The sequence below is a fragment of the Scylla paramamosain genome, chromosome 26 (genome assembly GCF_035594125.1).
Source record: "Scylla paramamosain isolate STU-SP2022 chromosome 26, ASM3559412v1, whole genome shotgun sequence".
Classification (NCBI taxonomy): domain Eukaryota; kingdom Metazoa; phylum Arthropoda; class Malacostraca; order Decapoda; family Portunidae; genus Scylla; species Scylla paramamosain.
In genome coordinates this window covers 7167501-7195000 of record NC_087176.1, presented here as the reverse complement: position 1 = coordinate 7195000, position 27500 = coordinate 7167501, and the positions used below count along the sequence as shown (strand labels likewise).

Genomic DNA, 27500 nt, shown 5'->3' with positions numbered 1-27500 from the left:
TACTTTTTCTTTTAACTTATTTTTTCTTCGTATTTATTCATCTTATTTTATCTATTTGTTTATTTGTTTACTTACTTTTATGTGACATTGAAAAACTAAGGAAGATATTTACATCGATAAATCTCTCTCTCTCTCTCTCTCTCTCTCTCTCTCTCTCTCTCTCTCTCTCTCTCTCTCTCTCTCTCTCTCTCTCTCTCTCTCTCTCTCAATGATTCTTCTCCGACACATCCGGGAGATTTTACTTCCTCCTCCTCCTCCTCCTCCTCCTCTCGAGATGACGTGGCAAGGAAGAGAGAAAGCTGAGATGTGTGGCAGGATTCAGAGAGAGAGAGAGAGAGAGAGAGAGAGAGAGAGAGAGAGAGAGAGAGAACGGCTAGGTCAGGAGGGCGGCGTGAGTTGAAGTGTGTGTGTGTGTGTGTGTGTGCCCCTCGACCCTCCTCACACACACACACACACACACACACACACACACACACACACACACACACACACACACACACACACACACACACACACACACATACAACGAGAGGTCGTCGAGTGCGGGGCTGTGTTGGTGTGTAGGGCAGAAGGCGCGGCGTGTGTTCATCTGTTCGTTCTACTTCCCCTCGCAGTGGTGGTGGTGGTAGCGGTGGCGGTGATGGTGGTGGTGATGGCGGTGGTGCAGCAGACGGTGCAGGCCATAACGGTGCCTTCCTTACTCCTCACCTGGCTTGGTTGTCTTCTCTGCACCACCATCACCACCATCACCACCATCACCACCACCGCCGCCAGTATAGCACGGAGGCTGCGCAGCGAGGCGGGGTTTGTTTCCGCTAACTTGGCGGTGAAATGGATCAGCGCCGGCGGTATTTGGGTCGCCGGCGTGATATGAACGCTTCTGCAACTTTCTAGCAACTTTCTTCAGTGGCGGGAGGGCGTGAGGCAGCGGCGGCGGCGGCGGCGGCGAGGCGGCAGTAGTGTGGTGGCAGCGCCCGACGTTGCTCGCGTGCCCAGATCCGTGCTGCGCTGGCCTGTGGGGGCGGCGCGGGTGAAGTGACGGGGTTGTGGTGAAGAGATGGGAGGTGGGAGAGGAGTGACAGTGGTGAAGGGGGAAGGAGGAGGGAAATGACAGTAGGGAAGGGGTAGTGGGAGGGGAGGGAAGAAGTGACAGAAGCGGGAGGGGTGGAAGGAAGGGGGGAAGTGGTAAGAAGTGACAGGTGGGGGAGGGGAGGCGAGAAGTGAAGTGACGAAGGGGAGGGAAGGGGGAAGAGGCTGAAGTGAAGAAGTGGGAGGGAGGAGCTGAGAAGTGACAGACGATGGGGGAAGGGGTGAAGAAGTGACGGTGGTGGGGGAGGGGAGGGGCGAGAAGTGGGTCGTGGTGATGTGGTTTGGCCTGCACCACCACCACTACCACCACCACCACCTGCCGCCCGACGCTCTCCTCCGCACGCACTCAGTCGGTCGCCAGCCGTGTGTGGCATCAGACGTGCTCATGTGTGCTCACCTCGACGCGCGCCGTCACTACCACCACCACTACCTCCACCACTATCACCATCATCAACTTGTGCAGTGTTGAGTACATAGTGACTACACACACACGCATACATTACATTCACACACATGAACTCACATGCACGCACATAAACACACACACACACACACACACACACACACACACACACACACATGGCCACATACATACCACCTGTGTACCACCATCCCAAGGAATGTGTGTGTGTGTGTGTGTGTGTGTGTGTGTGTGTGTGTGTGTGTGTGTGTGTGTGTGTGTGTTTATATATCAACGCCGGAGATTTCAACATAAGCAAAAGTAGTGATCTTTTGGTGGTGGTGGTGGTGGTGGTGGTGGTGGTGGTAGTGGCGGTAGTGGTGGTGGTGGTGGTGGTAACACGACCCGATAGAAGAACGACTTGGACGACTCTCCGCCGCCACGACCCTCCTCTTGTGTCAGTGAGAGCCCACGAGTGCGCATTCACACACACACACACACACACACACACACACACACACACACACACACACACACACACACACACACACACACACACACACACACACACACACACACACACACACACACACACACACACACACACACACACACACAACATTTTTGTTTCTTCATGTATTTTTTACTTGTTGGGTGATAGTGATTTCTCTCTCTCTCTCTCTCTCTCTCTCTCTCTCTCTCTCTCTCTCTCTCTCTCTCTCTCTCTCTCTCTCTGAAGGGACACAGAGTTACGTGATTCTGTGCAACTTTTTCTTCTTCCTCCTCCTCCTCCTTTTCCTCCTTCTTCTCCTCCTCCTAATCATCATCCTGTTCGCTACTACTACTACTACTACTACTACTACTACTACTACTACTACTACTACTACTACTACTACTACTACTACTACTACTACTACTATTACTACTACTACTACTGTTGCATTAGTCTTTCAAATTCTGTGCATGATAATATCACAGTTTCTCTTCCTAATTTTATGTTATGTAACCTAACCTTATATAAATGTGTATTTCAATATATTTTATTTTTTTATTTTTGTTTCACTTGTATATATTTTTTTCTTGTAAGGTTTAATAAGCTTGAAGTTTCTTACGTTTATTTTCAAGAAATTCTCATTATTTAACTTTTTGTGTATTTATTTATATATTTACCTTTTTGTTATCACTCGTATGTATTTTTCCCTTAAGTTCTGATTTATCTAAAAGTTTTATTTCCTACCTTTACTTCGGAAGATCTTCGTGTCTTAGTGCGTTCATGTCAAAACGAAATTATCTTTGTTCCTATTCTGTGCCTTATGACCATCTTTCCTGCGACGCCCAAGATATCCAAGGTTTTCATGGGTGCGTTTATGACTACAGTGATGCTTTATCAGGCTCTAGTGGAAGTCTTTGTGGCTTTTAAGTGTTTCCATGATTCTGGTGATAGTTGAGCAGACAATAGCGGAAGTTATCGGGGTTTTCAAAAATGCCTTCGTGATTTTAGTGGTAGTTTAACAGATTCTGGTGGAAGTTATTGTGGTATGCAAGTGTTCTCATGATTCTAGTGATAATTTTACGAGTATAGGTTTTAGTGGAAGTTATTGTGGTTCTCAAGTGTAAATGTGACTCCAGTAATAGTTTAAACAAGGATTCTGCATCACTAGCGAAACACACACACACACACACACACACACACACACACACACACACACACACACACACACACACACTGTAGGAAAATAGATGGAAAAAAAAAGGGTGATGTTGCGTGTATATATGAACGGAAGATATTAATTAAGCTAGGTTACACATTGAAAGAGAACTGAATGAAGAAGACAGTGCAGTATGGTTTATTGCACTGTAAAGAGATAGATGGAATGGAAAAGGTGATGTGATAATGTGTATATGAATGACATGGGAATGACTTCAATTATTTGCTTCTCCTGGAATAAATTTAAGACGAAGAAAAAAGACATGTAGGATACGATCTGAGTATAGTATTGCGTGAGGAAGGATCTGGATGTGGGTGATATGGATAGGTGGATTAGGATATGGATTAATGTGTGAAAATGATAAGATATTCGGAAAGATTTTAGAGATTTCACACAACACTGGACTGGAGCGTGTCTGTGGAGATTAGAAGGAGGAGGAGGAAGTGTAGGAAGGTAATAAGAGATTCCGGGAAGATATCGGAAAGAATTACAAAGAGGATTTTGAACTGTACTTGACTGGAATGTATTCGTGGAGATTATGAAAAGAATTATGAAGTGAAGGAATGCAATAAGAGACTCAGGGGTGATATTAGAAGGGATTGCAAAGAGGATTCCAAACAATATTAGATTTTAAAGTGTATGGAGATTACAAGGAAGATTATGAAATGTAAGGGACGATATTAGAAAGGATTACAGTGATTTCAGATAAAAGAAAAGGATAAAAAAAATGTTATTTTGCCGCTCTCGACAACAGCCAACAGTGATGATAATAATAATAATGGTGATAATGATGATAAACAAGAGTCGAGCCGAGAAGAGAGATCAGAATAGAGACCAGATTAATTTCACAGGTGTCGGTGTGATAATGTTAACGTGGGGTGTGTAGAGGCACGCTATTGGGGCACGCTATTGGGAGACTACTACTACTACTACTACTACTACTACTACTACTACTACTACTACTATTACTCTACTACTACTACTACTACAACTACTACTGTTACGACTACTTTTTTCTTATTTTACAGCTTTGTGGTGGAGTATTTATGTCGTTTCTCGCATGCGTGTTTAAAAAAAATGAAAGAAATTTTACTGTAGTGAATAAGTAGAGTGTGTAGATAGAATTAACAGAACGAGAAGAGAGAAGAAGGAGGAGGAGGGAAGATTAGTGGAGTTAATCCTTTGTTGTGGAATTAAAATTCATTAAGTTATTTGGGTTTGTCGTTGAACAGATGTGCTCGTGATGCGAAATGTTCTTTTTTTCTTCTTTTATATTTATTTGGCTATTTTTTGTATTTTATTTATCTGTTTTTCCTTTTATTCTTTTCTTTCTTCTTGTGTGTGTGTGTGTGTGTGTGTGTGTGTGTGTGTGTGTGTGTGTGTGTGTGCGTGCACGCGAGCGTGCGCATATGCATATACTACTACTACTACTACTACTACTACTACTACTACTACTGTCAATAGTAATAATAATAATAGAATATTGTTATCTTACGATTTTTTTCTTTTTTTTTACTGTCCAGGAAAGGGAAAGATGAAGAATGAGGAACAGAAGAAGAAAAAGAAGAAGAAGAAGAAAAAGAATAAGAAAAAGAAGAAGAAGAAGAAGAAGAAGAAGAAGAAGAAGAAGAAGAAGAAGAAGAAGAAGAAGAAGACAAAGCAAGTTGAAGGAAAGGAGTGATCGATTACTGAAGAAGACGAAAAAAAAAGTAGAAGAAAAAAATAGTAGTAGTAGTAGAAAAAGAAGAAGAAGGAAGAGGAAGAAGGTCGATTAGACTCCCATAAAGGAAAAGAGGAGGAAGAGGAAGGAAAAAATGATTATTTTTTTCCTTTTATGAATGACCGACCGGAAGGAAGGTAGAGAGAGAGAGAGAGAGAGAGAGAGAGAGAGAGAGAGAGAGAGGAGAGAGAGAGAGAGAGAGAGAGAGAGAGAATCAGAAACATCGTATTTTATCAATAACCACCTTTGGGTGTGTGTGTGTGTGCGTGTGTGTGGAATACTCATAAATCATCACCACCACCACCATCACTACGACCTCCACCACCACCACCACCACAACCACCACAACAACAACAACAACAACAACAACAACAACAAAAGTCATGAATGCCAGGCGAGTAACTGTCTTGTGGCTGCGTGGAGGGAATTTTTCTACCTGAATGAGGAAGAGGAGGAGGAGGAGGAGGAGGAGGAGGAGTCATTATGGCCTTCTTTCCCTCCTTCCGTCACTCCAATATGGCCTTACAGACACGGTGTTCGTTATATTTAAGAAGGTTACTTACGGTCATTCCTCTGTGTGTGTGTGTGTGTGTGTGTGTGTGTGTGTGTGTGTGTGTGTGTGTGTGTGTGTGTGTTCTATTAAGTGTATGTGTGAGTATATGAGCCTGAGAGCATCCACTAAATACCGGGTGAGTGTTGCAGCGTGGCATGAGTGTGTGGTGTGAGTGAGTGCACTGGCCGGGGGGTGGGTCTTAGTGGAAACAGTGGGAGGTGTGAGCTGAGGATCCCTACTGGCCTGCTAAGTCCCAAGCCTCGGCCGGTATACGCTGCCCTGCCCGCCTCAGTCCCGCCTCAGTCACTCCCATCCCTGGCCAGTCAGCCCCCTCATCATTCCCCGCCCCGCCCAGCCCAGACACCTCTCCCTTACTCCTCCCTGCCCATTCCAGTTATCCTCCTCGTCATGTGTCTCTCTCGTTCTCTCCCTCACTCTCTCTCCTAACCTATCTTGATCTTTTCCTTGTGGCTTGTTTTGTTCTATGTAGTGTTTTCTTGATTTGCTCCTTCTCTATGGATGTAATATTTTTGTTTTCTCAAAAGTTTTCATTTTTTTTCTCTCTCTCTCTTTTCTTCCTGTTTTTTTTTCAGTTTTCTTGCTTTCTTTATGTATGGATGTGATTTTGTTTTGTTGTCCCTCTTCTTTCTCTTTCTCTAGACATAATTCTCAACATAACCAATTCTCAACCCAAACCGCCCGTATTCTGAAACGCTTTGCTCTCTCACCACGACCCTTTTCAAATGCCACAGAGATCAGCCGGGTTCTCAAGAGTATGTTTCCTGGTAGTGACAGAAATCCCGTTAATCTGTCGATAGAACCAAACAAAAAACACTTCTGAAAACCCGTGTCACTTTAATTAGAACTTTTTGATAGTAGTGGAGGTGCGGCGCAGAAGTGTTTCGAATAGAGAGTGATGTGTTTACTTCCTCCTCGCTTTTACTGATGGTTTGATATGTTTTCAACGGTGATTTTGCCCTCCTTCCCCTTTCCAACTCCCCCAAACCGCCACGTCAATCTCGCTTTCATGTTTAACTTAACCTGTCTTGCTAACTTGTGTGTGTGTGTGTGTGTGTGTGTGTGTGTGTGTGTGTGTGTGGGTGGGTAACTTAACTAAACTTTCTGTAGTAAGTAGTAGTAGCAGTAGTGGTAACAGCAGCAGCAGCAGTAGTAGTAGTAGTAGTAGTAGTAGTAGTAGTAGTAGTAGTAGTAGTAGTAGTGGTATTAGATCGAGTGTTTGCTGTACTGTTGATACTACTATTACTACTACTACTACTTCTACTACTACTATCACTGCTGCTACTACTACTACTACTACTACTACTACTACTACTACTACTGTGCTCTCTCTCTCCTCTCTCTCTCTCTCTCTCTCTCTCGTCTCTCTCTCTCCCTCTCTCTCTCTCTCTCTCTCTCTCTCTCTCTCTCTCTCTCTCTCTCTCTGTGTGTGTGTCTGTGTGTGTGTGTGTGTGTGTGTGTGTGTGTGTGTGCGCCAAAGTCCAGTTCCAGCCGGGGTACGCTCACTTGTTGCAGGTGAAGGGTACAGTGGCAACGAGGTACGGGTGGTGGTGGTGCTAGTGGTGGTGGTGGCGGCCCTGACCCTGCCAAGGTTATCGTATAGTGAGTAAGCGTCTGACTCACTCACTCACTGGCTCCTTCTCCCGCCAACGCTTCTACTGTATGCTTATAGACCTCTCTCTCTCTCTCTCTCTCTCTCTCTCTCTCTCTCTCTCTCTCTCTCTCCTCTCTCTCTCTCTCTCTCTCTCTCTCCAAAGGCCGCAGAGATGATTAGTCTGGTTCTCAAGTGTTTCTTCAGTTAATAATGTGGAAATGTGTTAATTTGGCACCAGAACCGTAAAAAAATAATAAAATAAATAAATAAATAAATAAAAACCAGCGTAACTTCATCTAAGGCCTTTTGAATGTAGGGGAGGTGCGGCGCAAAAGTGTTTCAGAATATGGTCCTCTCTCTCTCTCTCTCTCTCTCTCTCTCTCTCTCTCTCTCTCTCTCTCTCTCTCTCTCTCTCTCTCTCACACAACGGTAACTCAGACACAAATACAGTATGCACACCTTTTCTCTCTCATTACTCAAGAGGTGTGGGTTTTCTCCGCGTGAGTGACGGTGGCGGTGGCGGTGGGTGGTGGTGGAGGTGGTGATGGTGGTGGTGGTCAATGAACTTTGACATTAAACTTCGTGAGAGAACTTTCAAAACTCCCTACCCCACTCTCTCTCTCTCTCTCTCTCTCTCATCTCTCTCTCTCTCTCTCTCTCTCTCTCTCTTTACGACCGGAGAGAGAGAGAGAGAGAGACTGAAGACAGTAAATTCAACTAATTATGTGACAGAATGACTATCGTTTCTTGACAATGTTCTCTGTGTGTGTGTGTGCTAATGAAATAAAAAATATACAGTAGATACAGCTGATCACTGATATTACTCTACTTGACTAGATAATAGATGGAATTTTATATTACTGTTATTATTCTGCAGCTTGAATATTTGACTGATCCTGTCTTTTTTTTTTTTATGTATGATTGATGACTGACAAATATTCTGCAGCTTGGATATTTGACTCACTGTGTGAAACAAACTAGTTATTTTTGAACAGTTGAGAGCTGGCTGTTGAGCAGCTTAACAGGAATATTAATAGCAATATGACTATTTTTTTTTTTATTTAAGTCTATTTAACTCTAAACAAAATAAACAAATATAGAACTACACGCATTAAAGAGTGACTTCAATTACTTCTTTTCCCGCCAGTGGTGCCTTTTGAGATCATGCTGAGATTACCCTAAAATTGGAACAAACGTCTACTCAGATCTATTTATAACTTTTATTGATTACCATCCAGATATAAAACTACATGCACTGATCGAGTTTGACCTCAATTACTTCTTTTAGCCAGTGGTCTCCTTTGAAATCAGGTTAAACATGGAAATTAGAGTAAACATCCAGATGTCTTTCTCTAAGGCTCAGAGGAAGACTTGGCAGTGAAAAGGTTAAGTTTGCACTGTGTTTTGTTAAGTTGATGGAGTGTCTGCAGTGAAACTTTTGACTTGATTAAGAAAAGAGTATGTGTGTATATGTGTGTGTGTATGTTACAGTACACTTATTAGAGCAGTGAAACTTTACATATGACCAAAAGAAGACTATGAACGCACGTATGTATGTATGTATGTATGTATGTATTGGAAGTATAAAACGAGCTTACCATGACATCTGACCTGACTTATAATGTATGTATGTATGTGCGTATGTATGTATTGACTATAAACATCGAGACGTGACTTAATTCATGTATGTTTGTATGTTTCTAAGTACGAGTATAATACACTTCGCAAAGATTCCTGACTGAGAACTCGTGTATGTTAAGACACTGATGACAAGAATGTAACCATGTGCTGTATCTTTCAGTTATTTATTTATTTATTTATTTATTTGATGTATATGTTTAGAAATCTTAGGCTTTGTATGACTTACTGACTTGTTGAGGCACCATCACCACCACCACCACCACCACTATAAACCATCACTACTATTACTACTACTGCTACTACTACTACTACTACTACTACTACTACTACTACTACTACTACCATTCCTGCTTCGGTTAGTTAAAAACTCTACTACTATCATAATTACTATGTTAGTACTACCACCACCACCACTCACCACCACTACTACTACTATTACTACTCTTACTACTACTACTACTACTACTACTACTACTACTACTACTACTACTACTACTACTACTACTACTCTTACCACTACTACTACTACCACTACTACTACTACTACTACTTGTACGACTCTATCCTTTTAAATGGACGACTACAAAAAGTCACTGAACGACCACCATCCACCACCAGCATCACAACATCACTCATACAAACACATACGCACTTTCACGACCACACTACCACCACACGACCACCACCACCACCAATACAGTACGACCACTACCACCACGTAACTTCGAAACCACTCGCCCATGACCACCCATCCTTAACCAGCCCATGACGACTCCACAATACCAACGATTCCCCCCATGAGACGACCCGCCTTCTACGACTTCTAGAATGACGCTGTTGCCAACTTGGGGTTTCTAAGAGGCATCCCTTGCACTGTTAAATTGCAATGCCCTTGGAAATCCCAAATTACGCACGGCCTTGCGACTGACTTACTACGACCACTACTACCACCAGTACGACCCCCAGCTCTAGTACGACCACCATATCTGCGATTATAACCAATTCGACCATCATCTCTACGACTATCATCACCACGACCGCCACCAGTAAGACCTCCACACTTGAGACTGTCACCAATACAACCACTGCCAGTACGACTACTCACCAGGACCACCACCGGTACTATCCTCCCCAACATTACGACCACCTACCACTGCTAGTACTACCACCCACCAGTAAGACCACAACCAACACGACCACTACAAGAACGACCAGCCACCACTACTACCTCTACAAGTACGACTAATACCAGTACGAACTCCACAAGTACGATCACCCACCACTATGACCACATGTACGACCTCTTCTAGTACGACCAACTCTTCAATCTCTTCTCCTTTTTCTACAACTGAATTCTCTATCTGGAGGACGAGGAGGAGGAAGAGGAGGAAGGGATTATGCAAGGTTAGTTATTTTTTTCCTTGTTTCTTTACTTCAGTTATTATTCTTATGATTTCAGATTATTATTATCATTATTATTACTCTTGTTTTATCTTAAGTAATAGTAGTTGTAATAGTAGTAGTAGTAGTAGCAGCAGCAGCAGCAGTAGTAGTAGTAGTAGTAGTAGTAGTAGTAGTAGTAGTAGTAGTAGTAGTAGTAGTAGTGGTAGTGGTAGCAATAGCAGTAGTAAGCATTTAATTTTTTCGAGTTTTATTTTGAGAACAAACAGGAGATAGGGAAGAAGAAGAAGAAGAAGAAGAAGAAGAAGAAGAAGAAGAAGAAAGGGGAAGAGGAGGAGAATGGACAGGAAGAAAAATAAAACACTGAAGACACGCTCAAAGAATAACAACAACAAGAACAAGACGAGGAAGAGGAGGTTGAAGAAGAAGAAAAAAAAAGCTTTACTCTTTTATTCGAATAACAAAAATACATTATACAATATTTGTAAATACATAAGAACTGTATTATTACTTTCACTCACAAAAACACATCACGAATGAATATACATAAAATAATGTACCTAAAAGCTAGAATAAAAATTATCATTAGAAATTTTGTACATTATCTTGTAAGCTCACGAAATATGATATGCAATGTTTTCATCTCACAATATGCCTGTATTTAGAAACGCTTGCCCTCTCACCACGACTATTTTCAAAGGCCACAGAGATGATTGGCTGGGTTCTCATGAGTATTTCTCCTGTTAATAATGTAGAATTGTTGTTAATCTGTCACTAGTACCATGAAAACACCCTTAAAACTCCGTATCACTTCAACCAGAGCCTTTTGAAAATAGTGGAGGTGCGGCGCAAAAGAGAATATCTTTTAGGTGTCATCAAATATTGTCTCTGTAAATCATTGTTCGAGATAAATAACTTAATAATCTATCAATATTCGCAGTTTATTGCATCATTTAGCATTTACATCAATTTCTAAGAAAAGAATTGAGAAATACTAAGATTTTTTAAAATATGTAATGTCACTTTTTATCTCTCTGATGTTTGATATTGTGATACTGGTCAGAGAGAGAGAGAGAGAGAGAGAGAGAGAGAGAGAGAGAGAGAGAGAGAGAGAGAGAGAGATAGATGAATAATCCTATTAATATTAACAAACATGTCAGTGCAATTAATCACCACTTTTTTTTTTGTTTCATGTTATCTCATTTTCTTCTATCTTTATTTTTCCTTTTTTCCCCGTCTTTGTCTACCTCTGTTTAGTGTGTGTGTGTGTGTGTGTGTGTGTGTGTGTGTGTGTGTGTGTGTGTGTGTGTGTGTGTGTGTGTGTTGTTTGTGTTTATTTTTTCTTCTTCGTGGAAGTGATTTTTTGTTTTCAAAGTTTTTTTTTTCTCTCTCTCTCTCTCTTTCTATTTTATTTTATTTTATCTATTTGTTTTCAACGATTTACTGACATGCAATAAATAATATGATCTTGTTAGTAGCTGTATCATGTGCCCTCACCAAACATCACGAGCCGCTTGTGTCATCTTGAGGAACAACACCCCTGACCTTGAGTGAAAGCTTATAATGCCGATGGTTACGTTGCAAACTGAGCACTGGTTTTGAGAATAAAAGTGTAGCACTAGTCAAGATAAGTACAATTACAAGAATGCGGTGCTGGATCATTTAATGATTCAACCTGTTAAAGCACATTCAATAAGAAAAGAAAGCTGTGCATCAATATTACAAAACGTATGTGTATACACAAACACGAAAACCGAATACAATCCATTAAGAAGAAAATTAAAAGCAAATAACCAACTAAAGTTATAAATCAGACACTGACAATCATTTGCTAAAGCATAATATAAAATAAATAAAACTAAACTCACAACATGGCCGCACTTTGCTTCAATAACAGACCTGAGTAATACAGAGACGACTGCCTCTCGCAGGTATAAGAAAATAATGGAAGCTACAAGAAGCCATCAGGCCTACACGTAACAATCTTTGTTTTTGTCAGTGGCTTTCTCACGAGAGAGAGAGAGAGAGAGAGAGAGGGTGGAGGGAATGGGGGGAAATGGCGCACAGCCGAAAGGTTTTAGTTGATTGCCTTCCCGTAAATCAACCGCCGCCGTTCATATGGAAGCTTTTACTGCCGACAAATTAATCCACCAAGGATCACAAGAGGTGATGGGCTCCATCACTTTGTAGCTCATATCTGCCCCCCACCCTCCTCTCTCTCTCTCTCTCTCTCTCTCTCTCTCTCTCTCTCTCTCTCTCTCTCTCTCTCTCTCTGATATTTTCTGATCTGTTAAATCAAAATGTCAAGGCCCGTATTTTGAAACACCCTTCTCTCACGAGGACTTTCTTTCAAAAGCTATAGAGGTGACTGCTCAGGTTTTCATGTTTTATTTATTTATTTTTTCTATTGATTCTGCAAATACTTGTCAAATTATTATACTATTACCATAAAAAGATTCGAATTTTAATCTCTCTCTCTCTCTCTCTCTCTCTCTCTCTCTCTCTCTCTCTCTCTCTCTCTCTCTCTCTCTCTCTCTCTCTCTCTCAGTAATCAAGTTGTTAGTGCTGAGTCATTAGGGAGCTTTAAGTGAGATTAGACAAATTTATTGTGGATGGGGATGATAGTGGAAATACGTAGGTATATTTCAAACAGGGACTGCCACGTGTAGGCTTGATGGTTTCTTACAGCTTCCCTTATTTCTTATGTTATGCTCTCTCTCTCTCTCTCTCTCTCTCTCTCTCTCTCTCTCTCTCTCTCTCTCTCTCTCTCTCTCTCTCTTGTTTTATCTTGCCTCCTTCTCCCTCCGTCACAGCACATAGTAAGCAGCACTGCATAAACTCAGGTGCTGGCACGCTTCTCCCCGCCTCACCTCGACTGCCCCTATGCAAAGTCTGTAGAATTTCATGGTGTCTTCTGTAATAGGTCTTGTCACTCATGGTATGCTTGTAACACATGAAGACATTTATAATACCTTGGTTGTTTATGGAAAGTTGTATTTTGTTCGTCTTATTTATTTATTTATTTATTTATTTATTTGTTATTTACTGAAGAAGGGAATCGTTGTCTTGCTTGATTTAATTACAAATTTGTTTGAAGCCGACGACCATGCCAGTGCTGATACCCGGACGCGGGAGCTGCCTATATGCGTTGTGAGTTTTCACAGAACCTTCTCTGTTACATGTGTGGAACAGAGGGACAGACGCTATCTGCTGTCGAGTAAGTCAGATATTACGTTACGTTTTGTTATCTAATGCTGCTGTTTGGGTAAAGTTTGTCACTTGGCAGTCTTATTATTATTGTTATTATTATTATTATTATTATTATTATTATTATTATTATTATTATTATTATTATTATTGTGTTATGGTTGTGTTGTGTGGGTTGTTGCTTTGTAATAATGGCAAAGCAAGTCCTGCGAGGCGCGCCGAGACTCAGCCTGCCGAAACCTTCCTTGAGTGTTTACATGAAGAACTCGGGCGAGGCATCACAGGACCCACCTTACCTCTGCCCACCACTGCCCCTCTCTCCTTAACTACGCTGTCTAACCCCGGGGAGTGCCACATAGCTAGCCACCTCAGAGGGGAGTGACATTCCAAAGTAGAGAGGCACAGAACAAGCAGCTTGTCTCGTGTGCTTGTGAGTGATGTTTCCGTTTGTTGCTTATGTTGTTTTGCTGGTGTGTGTGTGTGTGTGTGTGTGTGTGTGTGTGTGTGTGTGTGTTTATCTAGTTGTGACATACGGGAAAGGAATTACGCTCGTGCTGTCTTGTGGTTTTATCAACTGTTCTTTGGCCTTAGTATCTATATACCAGGCTGGCAACTCTATTCGAATGGCCCAGACAAAGTACCACCCACTCATACACACACACTCTTAGCCCTATCGGCCCCAAGTGGAAAGGAACAGTTTTGTGGACGCCACCCTACTATATAGTCAATGATAATCATGCAGGGTCGGATGTTGTATGAGCCTGTTCTTTTATGTTCTTATGTTCTTTCATTCCAGGCTCCTGTTGAGCTGAGAACCAAGAGAGCGGTACTGAGGCGGGGAATGTAAAGAGAAGAGAGATGTGAACCAGAAGGATGTGTCAAGATTGTGTCAAGGAGGAGTTTCCAGACAGGGTGTGTGTGTGTGTTACAGTGATTGTTGTTGTTGTTGTTCTGTTTTATTGTTTTTTTTCCTTTCTTGTTCTTTTCTTCTTCTACTACTACTACTACTACTACTACTACTACTGCTACTACTACTACTACTACTACTACTACTACTACTACTACTACTACTACTACTACTGCTACTATCATCATCATCATCATCATTATCACTATCATCATCATCCACCATTATATTAAAAAAAACATTCCTCCATATCTCAACCACTGAAAAAATAGACAACATAAACCCATACAAAACTCCCTATTAATGCTGACATGTGTTGTTTAGGGCACAGTGTGCCTGGACTCGGGGGCTTACCTTGCTAACTTGGCCGGGTGTCAGGGCTGTGGGCACAAGGACACGCTGAGGGAAGCCAACAAGACAACATCCCCCTCCCATGCTGCCCAGGAGGTGACTGAGTATGACCGTGAGTACCCAGGCCTTTTGTACCTTCCCTCAATGGTGCAGGGGACATGACAAAGGTAGCATAAACAAAATCCTGAGTCAATAATCAGGATATGACAAGAAGTAATGGGTTCAAACTTAATATGATTAGATTTCAAAATATATATATAGGAAGAAATTGGTTCTCATATAGAATAGCAGAAGAATGGAATAAATCCAGGTATTAGATTGCTTGTTCAGAGTTGATAGAGAGCTTTAAAAGATTAGACAAATTAATGGGTGAGGATGATGGGAGAAAATAGGTAGGCATGGTTAATATAGGGATCATTATGTGTAGGCTTGATGGCTTTATGCAGCTTCCCTTATTTTCACAAGAACCTGTGATTCCTTCTCTTATCCTGATGACTGAACTGAGGATTCTGTATATGTCACCCTCATTATATCCCCCTATATCACTTACAGACTACTATCAGATCCCCTCTTTAAGGAATGCAAATTTGAAAGCTTCAGTCTCCTCTTATAAGGAATACTTTTTATCCCTTGTATGTTTTTAGTGATTCTCTGCATTGACTCTAACAGACCTATATCTTTCCTGTAATATGAGGACTAGAACTGCACAGCATAATCTAAGTGAGGTCTGATCAGTGACAAATATAACTTTAATATCACTTCAGCTATGTGTGGTACATGCTATTAGTGGTACTATTGTTTTTGTTGTTGTTATTCCAGATGTGTGTGGTACCATTGGAAAACTCTAGCCTGGTATAAGAAATGCATGATAAAAACTTGAAATTAGTAAACTATTTTGACAGCATAGAAAAGTGTTAACCATCAAGTAAAACACACACACACACACACACACACACACACACACACACACACACACACACACACACACACACACACACACACACACACACACACACACACAGTTTTCCATTTTCATTACTCAGATGTATACCAGAATAGAGCTTTCTCAGTAGTGCTTGTTATCTGTATTCCAGTTCCCCTGAGGAAGCTACAAGTGAGACTAGTCAGGAGTAAACTCGCCCCATAACACCTGTGTCTCTTTTCACATTCACCTCTAACTTGTCAAAATGTCTCAACTCCTATTGTGTTTGTTATTCTTATCAGTGTTGTTTCTTCAGACGTGTGTGGGACGTGTAGCCATGTGGTAGCCAGACACGTGCACACCTTCTGGCTGGAGGACGACTATCAGCAGTATGAGATGAGCTGCCTGCTGTGTGGTGAGGCTGAGGACTCCCGCTCCTGCCTCCCTCACGACCCACGCCTTGAGGCTGCACTCTTCTGAGGACCCAATCCTGCCTCACCACAGCTTTACTTTATACCTTCACCCTGTAGATATATAGCACACCCTGTCTTACTGCCACACTCTAGCCTCACCCAGTCTCACTGTCACATCCTTGCCTTTCTGCCTTACTGCCTTACCCTGTGGGGTAAGGCAGTATTTTTGTATTTTCATCCTTCCTCACTGTCTCTCTGCCTCACTGTTTTACCCTGTAGCATTTCTCTATAGCCTCACCCTGTATCTTCACCCTGCTTTATCCTGTCTCACCTTGTTTCACCCTGTATCCACATCCGATACCCTCACCCTTCCATACCCTGCCTGACCCTAAAGCCTCATCCTTTCTCAGTCCATATTCCTATTCTCAGCCTCACTCTTATCTATAGCATCACTCTTACACCCTGTAGCCTAATTCTGCCTCACTTTATCTCACCCTAAAGACAAAAAATGCTCTCCATTCCTCACACATCCTTCCTCACCCTCAGCATATACCCTCACACCCTGCATTGCCACTCTTAGTACACTCTTACTTACTTTTTTTTTGTCAGTTTGCCACTTTCCTATTCAAGTGGGTTTCCAAGATTCAGCTTTCCAGTCTCATCAACAACTGGTCTTATGTCTCCTATGTATGTAAGTGTTGTGATGTTTGCCTTCTGTTCTTGCTTCTTAATATGACAAGCTTGATTTGTTTGTATTCCTAAGCAGTTCATTATCCTATAGACTTTTAGCAGTCTCAGGTGAAAGTCATTGGGGTTCTCAAGGGTGTTTTTGTGGTTCTGGTGACCTCTGTTTGTGTATAAGTGTATTATGAAGAATTCTCTCAAATTTTTGCTTGATTTGAAAGGATTTGTGGGTTAGTCAGGCCCTTCACATGCCAAGCATAAGAATCAAAACATTTATTTCTACTTGATGCTTTTTCTTAAGTCTGAGGTGATGTTTATGTATCTTATTCTGAAACATTTATATGCTGCATCTCCACTTCTTTCAAAATGCTCTAGTTAAAGCTACATAGATTTTTAAGGGTTTTTACAGTTTTAATGACAAATTGATTATTTCTACACCATTAACAGGAGGAACACTCTTGGGAACCTGGCTAATCATCTCTATGGTCTTTGAAAATAGTTAGGATGAAGTGACATGGGATTTCAAGGATGTTTTTATGATTCTAGTGACAGATTAACAAGATTTTTACATTATTAACAAGAGAAACACTCTTAAGAACCTAAGTAATCATCTCTGTGGCCTTTGAAAATAATTGTGGTGCGAGAGCAAAGCATTTCAGAATACAGTCCTATGTGTGTTTTGTACCAACAGATGTGCCGTGCCTGTCCATCTGTCACAAGAACATAGAGGAATCCACAAGAAGCCACAAAACCTACACATGACAGTCCCTGTGAAGTCTTCCCTGCTGGCACCTACAGAGAAATTTGTGTTTGTGTTGTGCCTACGGTAGTCTCCTGCAGAAGGCTGAGGCCCAATGCGGTCACTGCTTGCTGGGAATCACTGTGAAGGTATTGTCGAGTTGATCACTAGTAAAGGTAGAATGATCTTTGGCACTAGAAAATCAATTGAGAACTTCTATATTTCCCTAAAAAAGTCAGTTGAGAGTCAAAGCCACTGAGGTCATTGCTTGTTGGATCACTTTCTCTTAAGGAATTCACAAGATTTGAGTTGAAAGCTTATCATGAATTATTAGTAAAGATAGAATTCTCTGGTAATCTTTCCAGAACATCAGTTGAGAATCTATACAACAAGAGATTATTATGAAGCACATGTAAAGGCTAATTCATCTTTGTCTCTCCAGGAAACTAATTAAGAAAAGATTGTGTACATAAGGAAAGTTTCAATAATACACACTGAGGCAAGGATAAGGAGAAAATGAGAAAAGTATTGTACTCGGAGTAACATGCATTGAGACTGGAAGACAAATAAAAGAAAGAGAGAGAGAGAGAGAAAAAAAAACTATTGTATTTGGATTGACTGATGCATTGAGACAGATACAGATAAAGAAAAAAAAAGCTATTTCACTTAGATTAACTGATTCATTGAGGCAGGAATACAGATAAAAGGAGAAGAAAAAAAAACTATTGTATTTGGATTGGCAAATACATTTAGACAGGAACACTGAAAAACAACTCTTGTACTTTGATTGACTAATTAGAAATATATCTAGCACCATAACTATGAAAAACAACAGCTGTACTTTGATTGATTAGAAACACATCTGGCACCACAACTATGAAAAACAACAACTGTACTTTGATTAGAAACACATCTAGCACCACAATCCTTGTCACCAACTTGTGGCTCTGAATGTACTTCTCTGTGCTAATGTGAATAAAAGTTACAAATTTGAAACAGCAACGGATCTTTGGCACCCAACTGGTCTGTTTGATGTAATGACACTATCCTACATGAACTACAGAATTAGAGAACTAACTACAGTATAGAAGAGGAGTAAAAGAGCAAAGAGAGAAGGAAGGTGTGGAAAAAAGAGAAAGAATTTGTGATGTGAATGAAGTTTGATAAGATAGATGTTGTGTGAGGGTGCAGTGTGAATACAGAAGAGAAAGGGTGAAAAAGAAGTGTGAAAAGGAAGGAAATGAATTGTAATGTGAATGAATGTACTGCTAAGGAACATTAATGAGATAAAGGATGTTATGTGGAGATGTTTGAGTATAGAAGAAGCAAGATTAAATGTGAAAAGAGTACAAGAAAATTGTGGAAAGGAGATAAATCAATTGTAATTTGAATGAATGAACGAAGGTAAAGAAACAGTAATGTGATAGAGAAAGTTATGCAAAGGTGCTTTATGACTCAAACATTCTCAGCTCTAGCTATCTATGAAGTGTTTAGCTAGTGCAGTTTGGAATCTTGCTTTATTGAGACACTTTACTATTTGATTCTGTTGGTGGTACCCTTGACTTCAATCCTTGCTAACTATGGCATAAATTAATCTGATATTCTCTGTAGTCTTGTTATCTTTGAGGTGGTAAGCTGATGTAGTCTGGAATTTTTACTTTATTAAGACACATGACGGTGGGATTCTAATGCTGGTACTTCACTTTATTCCCTGTTAGTTGCAGTGTAAATCAACTTGTTATTCTTTCTTGTTTTGTTATATTTGAAGTGGTAAGCCAGGGTATTTAATCTCACATCATTAATACCTTTTATAGTGAGAGTCTCCCTGATAGACTCCCTTCATTCCTTCATCATTGCTCCATAGACACTAACATTCTCTCTGCATTCCCCCTTTGTTCTGAATTCATTGTCTGGTGCAAGCTAAGATTGTACTGGAAATTGCGGTGGTGATCTGAGGTACTGGTGATAGTGGTGGTGGTTGTTGTGATGCTGTGGTGCTGTAGTTGTGTCGTCCTAGGTGCTTCCATTCCAGTGAGGTGTTATGTGTGTTGGTGTTGAATTATGTTGTCTGTTGGTGGAGGACGTGTGTTGTCTTGTCTATGGTTCTGTCTGTGATTGTGTTTCTCTGTTACTGAAGTGAAGAGAGTTTGTTGTGTACTGTGTATCTCAGATTGTGTGTGTGTTTATTGTTGAGGTGAAGGAAGTGTGTCTAAGGTCCTCTGTGTCCCATTGCAGTCTGTGAGGAGGCTTTGTAGCTCATGTGTTACCATAATTACTGTTCATCTTACTGAGCTCAGTCTCTTGTTCCTAAAGTCATCTTGTACGTGTGTCACTAACTAATGTGCAAGGTGTTTTTTGATAGTTAGTGTGTGTGTGTGTGTGTGTGTGTGTGTGTGTGTGTGTGTGTGTGTGTGTGTGTGTTTGGTTGTCTCAGTCTACATGACTTTCTTGGGTCCTTCCTCTTCTTAATCAGTATATCTCTGTCTCAATCTGTGTGACTTGATTGGTTTCTTTATCTAGTGTTTCCTTGCATGGTTGAGTTGGAGGAAAGTCATAAGGTGCCAAGGTCCCACAAGGTTGTCTCATTTCTGTGACTTTTTTAGGTTCTTCCTCTTCTCAGCCTTTGTTTCCTTGGGTCTCAATCTCTGTGACTTTCTTGGGCTCTTAATCTTCTTAATCTGTTTTTTTGTGCATATAGTTCCAAGGTTGTCTCAATCTACCTTACTCTCTTGGGTTTCTTTGCATGATTGAGGTGGAGGAAAGTTTCATTCCACTCCTAAGGTCCCACAAGGTGTTCCATTTTGTGGGTAAAGGAGCAGTGGTGAGTGGTCCTGATTCACTGAGGTCTTGTGTTATCTTGTTAAGTGAGGTACAGCAGGGTTGTGTTTGGGTTCCTAAGGTATTCACTTCCTTACTGATTTTAAATTCTGTGCTTCCCTGTCCTATTTCTGTGTTTGTGACTGGTGTGTGTGTGTGTGTGTGTTTATATGTATGTGTGGAGACGAGCTGTGTGCCAAACTTGAATTATATTGTCATTGAAATCCATCTTCCTTCTCTCTTTTCACTCCATTATTTCCCACCCGTTTTGCTTTGTACAGTGTTATCATTACTTGTATTTGGGCTGTACAGGACTATGATTCATTTTACATTAACTGTGAGAGAACAATTGAGTGAAACTGACGACGTAGGACATAAGATATTTTTGTACAGGCATGTCAAGTGTTATTCTTAAGGATTTGTAACCCAAGAGTTTGGTGTTGTTGTTGTGATAACTTGTGGTGCCATGCTGTTTTGTGTTGTGTTGTGCTGTGCTGTGCTGTGCTGTGCTGTTTTGTGTTGAGGTTGGTGTAGTTGCCATGGCTAGGATTGGTGTGTGAGCATTGTTGTGTGTAGTGGTGGAACAAATGTTGTGTTGGTGGTGACACTGACAGTAAGAGAAAGTTTGTGGCAGTGCAGGAGTGAGGGAGCAAGAAACCATCAGCCAAGGACTAGTGTGCCAGTGTGACCCGCCAGACACTGGCTGTGGTGGAGTGAGGCATAGTGACATGTGTCAGTGAGTGCAGTGTTGGGGACGTGTGTGGTGCAGACTGACACACTCCTGGCAGGCAAGTGTCTCAGTGAGGTAAGGCAAGGAAGTGGTGGTGGTGGAGAGGCAGCATGGTGGGGGTGAGGAAGTTGAGGCTGGTGGTGGTGATGGTGGTGATGGTGTTAGTGGTGCGGTGGATAGGGGTGGACCGGCCCTTCCCCTCGGTAGGTGTTGGTGGTGGTGGCAGCAGCAGTGGGGGGCAGGGCAGCACAGTGGGGGGCCAGAACCCATTGGCCAGCCTGGCCATCATTTTGCGGGAGTTTGAGAATTTTGACAACGACCTTGAGGACACGGCACGCTCTGTCGTGGCGGCTTGTGGCGGGCGGTGCCGTGTGCTGGTGGCCAGCGACGACTTGGTGTACCCACCACTGCGCCTGCCCCAGGGGGCCACTCCCCTGGTGCTGACCCCTGGCCTAATGCGGCGGCGGCCCAGCCTGGCTGCCCACCTGGCCGGCACCCGCCATGTGCTGCTGCTGCCTGACGGGGCACGGGTGTCCTCAGCAGCTCAGCTGCTGGACCTGCTGGGGTTGCTGGAGGCAGGGGACACACGAGTGGTAGCAGTTGGGGTGGGGGGTGCCACACTGGCTTGTCACCGCTACACGCTGGACCTGCCGGCCTGGACGCTCTCTGTGGCTCCTGCACCGGGCAGTGAGGCCTGCGATGCTGTGTCAGGCCGTGCCGCACTGCTACTCACCACTGACAGCCTGCTGGAACTAAGCCTGCCCCTGGCACGCCCCCTGCCTCTGGGCCTGGGCGTGCAGGGCACAGCGCGTGGCTGGAAGGTGCGGGTGGGGCGTGGGGGGCTGCTGGGGGAGGGCCGGCAGTTGCTGGCCTCAGAACACCTGCGGTGGAAGGCCACAGCAGCCGAGGAGGAGCGGCGTGTGGCGCTGTTTGCTGCAGTGGGCCTCAAGAAGGTGGTGGGGCCAGGCGGAGACGTGCGCTGGTATGGCTGCACCCGCACCTCACAGCGCTGCTTCCCCACTGTGGTGCAAGACACACCTGACTACTTGCTGCGTGGCCGCTGGACACCGCCGTGCTGCCTGGAGGGGCTGCGGGCCACAGCACGACATGTATTCCAGACACTGCGGGGCTGCCGTGTGCGGTGGTGGCTGGAGGGTGGGTCGCTGCTGGGAGCAGTGCGGGGTGGTGACCTGCTGCCGTGGGACTACGACGTGGATGTGGGTGTGTATGCCGCTGACGCTGAGCGCTGTCCGCCGCTGCGTGCCGCCCGCTGGCAAACGCTGGAGGATGCAGACGGCTTCGTGTGGCAGCGCGCAGCGGAGGGCGGCTTCTACCGTGTCCACTACAGCACCGCGAACCACCTGCACGTGGACGTGTTCCCCTTCACGCCCCGCAGCGGCACTATGACCCGGGGTGGTGCCTGGGCAACTGGCCACCGCCAGGACATGGACTTCCCAGAGCACTTCCTGCGCCCCATCGCCTCAGTCACCTTCGCCGGCGTGATGGCTGCCGCGCCCAACAATGTGAGGGATTTCCTTGAGCTCAAGTTTGGCCCAGGGGTGATTGAGACACCCCAGTACCCCAACCCAGAGGTGCCCCTGCCAGGCAACATGTCTGCCCTCCTCCACAGGCTATGAGGGGCATGGGCCACAGGTGTGTGTGTGTGTGTGTGTGTGTGTGTGTGTGTGTGTGAGAGAGAGAGAGAGAGAGAGAGAGAGAGAGAGAGAGAGAGAGAGAGAGAGAGAGAGAGAGAGAGAGAGAGAGAGAGAGAGAGATTAGTTGAGAATTTCTTGGTGCTGCAAGAGCTAAGGTTATATGGTGATGTGAGAGAGAGAGAGAGAGAGAGAGAGAGAGAGAGAGAGAGAGAGAGAGAGAGAGAGAGAGAGAGAGAGAGAGATTGAAACAGACAGAAACAGAGACAGAATAATGCTTGACATATAAAATAATGATCAATGCAACAAATAGAAATAATTATCAGTGCAGTTTGACTGAGTGTCATTTAAAGATACAGTTTGATTTTGATGCATTATGTTTAGTTACTTGTGATACTTTTATAAGACAGTGCAGGGGTGAGCAATAAGTCTGGTGTCCCAGCACAAATCTTGGGTTAGTAGTTGTATTAGCATAACCAAATATTGCCAAGTATATTTAGGCAGAATTAAGGCTGCGGTAAGTAATCAAATTAGGTAACTGACTTAGTGCAGTTATGGGAAAGCAATTACAATTTAATCATTCAGATACTTACCTGGACCACAACCTTGTATTGCTCAACTTGTCATAACTTCATTCATATCTTCAAACCTGTGTCAAATTAAATGTACTGTGTGGTTCTGTATTGTTGAGGGCAAAGGAAGTAAGTGGCCATGCAAAGTAATTCTGTAACTTCAGAAATACTTATAACTTATTGAATGTATATAGATTTTCTGTTGCCTGGTAAGAATGAAAAGGAAGTGGTCAGACAAAATAACTCAGTTCATAACTTTCAAAATGTGTCAAATTAAATATCTATGAATTTCCTTACACTTGTGTGGTTTGATGATGGCGAGAGTGAATGAATGAAGGAAGGAAGGAAGAACATGGATGTGGAAAATGACTCTATCCATAACTAATTATAAGTAAATTTTTTCCTCCCTTATATGATCCTGTTATGGTGAGAGTGAAGGAAGGAAAGAAGGGATGGTGTAGTTATTGGACTGAAAGCTGATTTGTATTAATGAATCTCAACTCCCTCATGTGGTTTGACGATGAGGGTGAGGGAAAGAAGAAAGTTGTGGTGTAGTTATTGGACAGACCTAATATTAATCATTCCACTCACTTCTGACTCAGTAATGGTGAGCATCTGAAGGAAGGAAGGAAGGAAGGCAGTGCCCAACTAATTATTTGACTGAAAGCTAATATTAACAAATCTCTTCACTCAACTCAGCAACTCTGTAATGATTAGAGTCTCTGAATGAAAGAAGGAAGAAAGTGACTGAGAGCTAAGAATACTGAATCACTCACTACTAAAACATTACTGAATTTCTCCACTCGTCTCAGTAACTATAATAATTAGAGTCTGGATGAAGGAAGGCAGTGGCCAAGCAATTATTTGATTGAGAGCTAATTTTACTGAATCACTCTACTACAAAAAATATTTATAGGAACAGCACTAGTCAAAAAGCCAAGTGTATACAGTCTGCCATGTAGTATGTACGTATGTCTCAAATACTAGTAGTACTCATCTTTCTAACCATTACAGTTAGTAGCTTTTCCTGTGTTGTAGCTCAAGTTTGCTTCCTGGTGAGTGTATGCCTCACACTCTGCTTCATAGGGTCAGAATGAGCTTTTCATAGCCATAGACAGGTAGATAGGTAGGCAGGCAGGCAGGCAGATAGGCATACAGATAGGCAGGCAGGCAGGTAGGCTCCACTACATTGCTTGGTTCAGTCAGTAAAGTTCCTCTCTGTTTTCTTCATTGAGACAAGGACATTTCAAAAGGCATAACTAAATCCTCTTTTACTTCCACATGTCTCTTTAATTCCTTCACTGCAATGCTGATATTTTCCCACATCCATCTATAACTTTTGTACTGCAGTGTCTTAAATCAAATCTGTAGCCTAGAAAAGACAAGATTAACCTCTACGCTCTCTTGTGTCTTTCTGTATCTGTCACCGTGCAAATATTTCTTACAGTGCCCTCATTCTTAACACAGGAAGACCATACCAGTGAAAAGGTTAGAATGCATTTGTAATGGAGGAGTATAGATTCTTGTCTTACTGGTGGAAGCACCTGTCTGTCAGTCTGTCTGTTGGCCTCGTGAGGGACTGTAGTGAGCTGTGGTGGTGTTTGTAGGGCAAAAAGTGAGTCTGCTGTTTGTACACTTTTTGGTGATGCTCAATAAAGGCATGATGTTGCTGTGTGTGTTTGCTGTCCTTGTCTTCTGTAGGGATTCACTTCAAGACAGGAAGAACTTACAAACACAAGGGTTGGTGCAGGAAGTCATTAGGCCTACACGTGGTAATCCCCATTGTCAGTTAACAGGATGCAGGAGGAAAGATCACTTTGTGGATCTGAAGGTTGAAACATTTTGCACCAATAGATCAAGATGTGGCAAGGTGTAGACATGACAAAATAATAAATGGATCTGAAGATTAGAAAATTTATCAAGGTGTAGAGAAGACTGGCTAGAGGCAACACAAATAAATATATATATAAAGGAAATGTCTGTTGCTATTCCTCCAAGAGAGACAGGAAAAAAAAAGAAAAGAAATTACTAAAAGATTATAGTTAGAACATTAGCACTAGTGTTTTAGGGTAGAAATGAAGCTGGCTAGAGATAACAAAAAACAAATATATAAATAAAACCTCTGTTAACATTCCTTTTAAGAGAGAGATTAAAAATGCAGCACTTTAAAACTGTTCTTGAATTTGTCACTTGCTACCCTGGCTGGAGCATTATGTCCCTTTGTAACACACGTAGGTTGGTCCCATCAAACTTGGGGCTAAGGATCTGTCTGCTGTAGGGATAGTTCTTCTTCGTCTGAGTGTGCCAAACGTAGATCTGTGAGGAGAGGAAGAAGTGATGTACTGCGGTGGTGTCTGAATTAGCTAGGGTGATGCATTTACCTAGTTGTGACATACAGGAAAGTAGTTATGCTCATGTTTCCTGTCTCTGTATCTATTTATATAAATTTTCGCTTTAAAATTGTGAACTGTCTTTGCATGGACTACATCTTTATCCAGTCCATTGTGTGTGTGTGTGTGTGTGTGTGTGTGTGTATAGGAATAGTTCTTGGTCTGTGTGCCAAACAAATATCTAAAGAGAGGAGGAGGAGGTGGAATGTGACAGTGAATGGGTTAAGTAGCTAAACTGATGCCTGTGTGTGTGTGTGTGTGTGTGTGTGTGTGTTTAGTTTATCTGAATACATGGATCTCTGAGGAGAGGAAAAGGTTATGTAGTCTGGTGTTAACTGTGTGTGTGTGTGTGTGTGTGTGTGTTTGTGATTTTTTTTTTTTTTTATGTAGGAAGGACACTGGCCAAGGGCAACAAAAATCTAATAAAAAAAATGCCCACTGAAATGCCAGTCCCATAAAAGGGTCAAAACAGTGGTCAAAAATTGATGAATAAGTGTCTTGAAACCTCCCTCTTGAAGGAATTCAAGTCATAGGAAGGTGGAGATACAGAAGCAGGCAGGGAGTTCCAGAATTTACCAGAGAAAGGGATGAATGATTGAGAATACTGGTTAACTCTTGTGTTAGAGAGGTGGACAGAATAGGGGTGAGAGAAAGAAGAAAGTCTTGTGCAGCGGGGCCGCGGAAGGAGGGGAGGCATGCAGTTAGCAAGATCAGAAGAGCAGTTAGCATGAAAATAGCGGTAGAAGACAGCTAGATATGCAACATTGCGGCGGTGAGAGAGAGGCTGAAGACAGTCAGTTAGAGGAGAGGAGTTGATGAGACGAAAAGTATGTGGTGGAGATGGTGATATAAGTTTGTTGTGTTGTATTTAATCCATCAATAAAACACAAGAACACAAGAAAATACAAGAAATTGCAAGAAGCCATCAAGCCGCCATGTTGCTGTCCCTGTATACAACTTACGGTACCTATTTATACTTATCAACCAACCAGGCAAACCAGTCGGTCAGTCAGTCAATTAATCAGTCATTCAGTCAGTCACTCTGTCAATCAATCAGTAAGTCACTCAGTTACTGAGTCACTCCATCAATCAATCACTCTGTCACTCACTCATTCAGCCACTCACCCACTAACCCACTCAGTCATACTTCACCTGCGTACACTCAGCGGCCTTGAACTCAATGTCTGACTGTGAAATACCAAGGCTCCTTAGAAACCCGTCCTCCTCGTGGCCTGGTTTGAAGGGCATTAAAGCATCAGGACGCTGAGGACACGAGAGAACAGAGACTTAGGAATGTTAACTTAATATACCTTGGCATGAGACAAAGGAAGATATTCTGAAATACTTCCGTGCCGCACCTCCACTACTTTCAAGAAGTTCTGGTTAAGGTGATACTGGTTTTTACAGGTGTTTTCATGATTCTAGTGACTGATTAATTACCTAGATTTTTACATTACGAACAGGAGAAAAACTCTTGAGAACCCCCCTCATCATTTCTGGGATCTGAAAATTGTCATGTTGAAAGAACAAAACGCTTCTGAATACGGGTCAAGAACAGTGGTCTAGAAATAACTTTACATGAATTTTGAGAGAGAGAGAGAGAGAGAGAGAGAGAGAGAGAGAGAGAGAGAGTATTTTCAAAGGGATAAAGTGATTTTTTTGGTTTTCATTGGGTGTTTTTTTATTTCTTTTATTTTAAGTGGATCCTGAGATGTGAACAGTGCTTTAGGAATCTCTCTCTCTCTCTCTCTCTCTCTCTCTCTCTCTCTCTCTCTCTCTCTCACCTGCAGTAGGAATTCTACACTCACAGCGAACCCCGCCATGTCCACTGGGAACGTCCTTCCTCCTATCCACGCGTCATACCAGCCCACAAAGCGGCCGTTCCTCAACACTGGGGTCGACACGCCGCTACCGATGATCAGCCCCACTGGCCACATGGAGACGCGCGAGGTGTACCTCATCTAAGGGCGAGTGTTACACTGAGAGTGCAG

At 42.6% G+C, this 27500-nt stretch overlaps 3 protein-coding genes across 4 annotated transcripts in view; 2 read left to right on the top strand and 1 right to left on the bottom strand.

Annotated features, from left to right (window-relative positions):
- The first annotated feature begins 13223 nt into the window (after window positions 1–13223).
- LOC135113661 (protein Churchill-like) lies at window positions 13224–18350 on the top strand. Of its 2 annotated transcripts, none has more exons than XM_064029099.1 (6): window positions 13224–13342; window positions 14129–14244; window positions 14564–14702; window positions 15829–16616; window positions 17301–17497; window positions 17791–18350. In XM_064029099.1, exons 2-4 carry the CDS (start codon window positions 14206–14208, stop codon window positions 15990–15992), a joined length of 342 nt encoding a protein of 113 aa, XP_063885169.1. In that variant the 5' UTR covers window positions 13224–13342; window positions 14129–14205; the 3' UTR covers window positions 15993–16616; window positions 17301–17497; window positions 17791–18350. The 2 variants fall into 2 exon arrangements, with proteins under 2 accessions (XP_063885169.1, XP_063885168.1); XM_064029098.1 differs by lacking the exon at window positions 13224–13342 and adding an exon at window positions 13555–13762.
- Window positions 18351–20865: 2515 nt separating this feature from the next.
- LOC135113658 (ribitol 5-phosphate transferase FKRP-like) lies at window positions 20866–22660 on the top strand. Its single transcript, XM_064029095.1, has one exon. It carries the CDS (start codon window positions 21006–21008, stop codon window positions 22530–22532), a length of 1527 nt encoding a protein of 508 aa, XP_063885165.1. The 5' UTR covers window positions 20866–21005; the 3' UTR covers window positions 22533–22660.
- A 2362-nt stretch (window positions 22661–25022) lies between these two features.
- Window positions 25023–27500, bottom strand: part of LOC135113659 (galactosylgalactosylxylosylprotein 3-beta-glucuronosyltransferase P-like) — a 5758-nt gene continuing 3280 nt past the window's right edge. Inside the window, 3 exon segments of the mRNA XM_064029096.1 lie at window positions 25023–25435; window positions 26662–26772; window positions 27294–27470. Of these exon segments, the coding sequence (XP_063885166.1) occupies window positions 25313–25435; window positions 26662–26772; window positions 27294–27470 (411 nt within the window). The 3' untranslated portion in view covers window positions 25023–25312.

What these genes read in the sequence shown, in the direction of transcription:
- LOC135113661 (XM_064029099.1), top strand. Translation starts at nt 14,206, where the DNA reads ATGTGTCAAGATTGTGTCAAGGAGGAGTTTCCAGACAGG. An exon ending in AGGAGGAGTTTCCAGACAGG is followed by an intron (nt 14,245 to 14,563) that starts GTGTGTGTGTGT and finishes TGTGTTGTTTAG; the next exon opens with GGCACAGTGTGCCTGGACTC. An exon ending in GGAGGTGACTGAGTATGACC is followed by an intron (nt 14,703 to 15,828) that starts GTGAGTACCCAG and finishes TTGTTTCTTCAG; the next exon opens with ACGTGTGTGGGACGTGTAGC.
- LOC135113658 (XM_064029095.1), top strand. Translation starts at nt 21,006, where the DNA reads ATGGTGGGGGTGAGGAAGTTGAGGCTGGTGGTGGTGATGGTGGTGATG.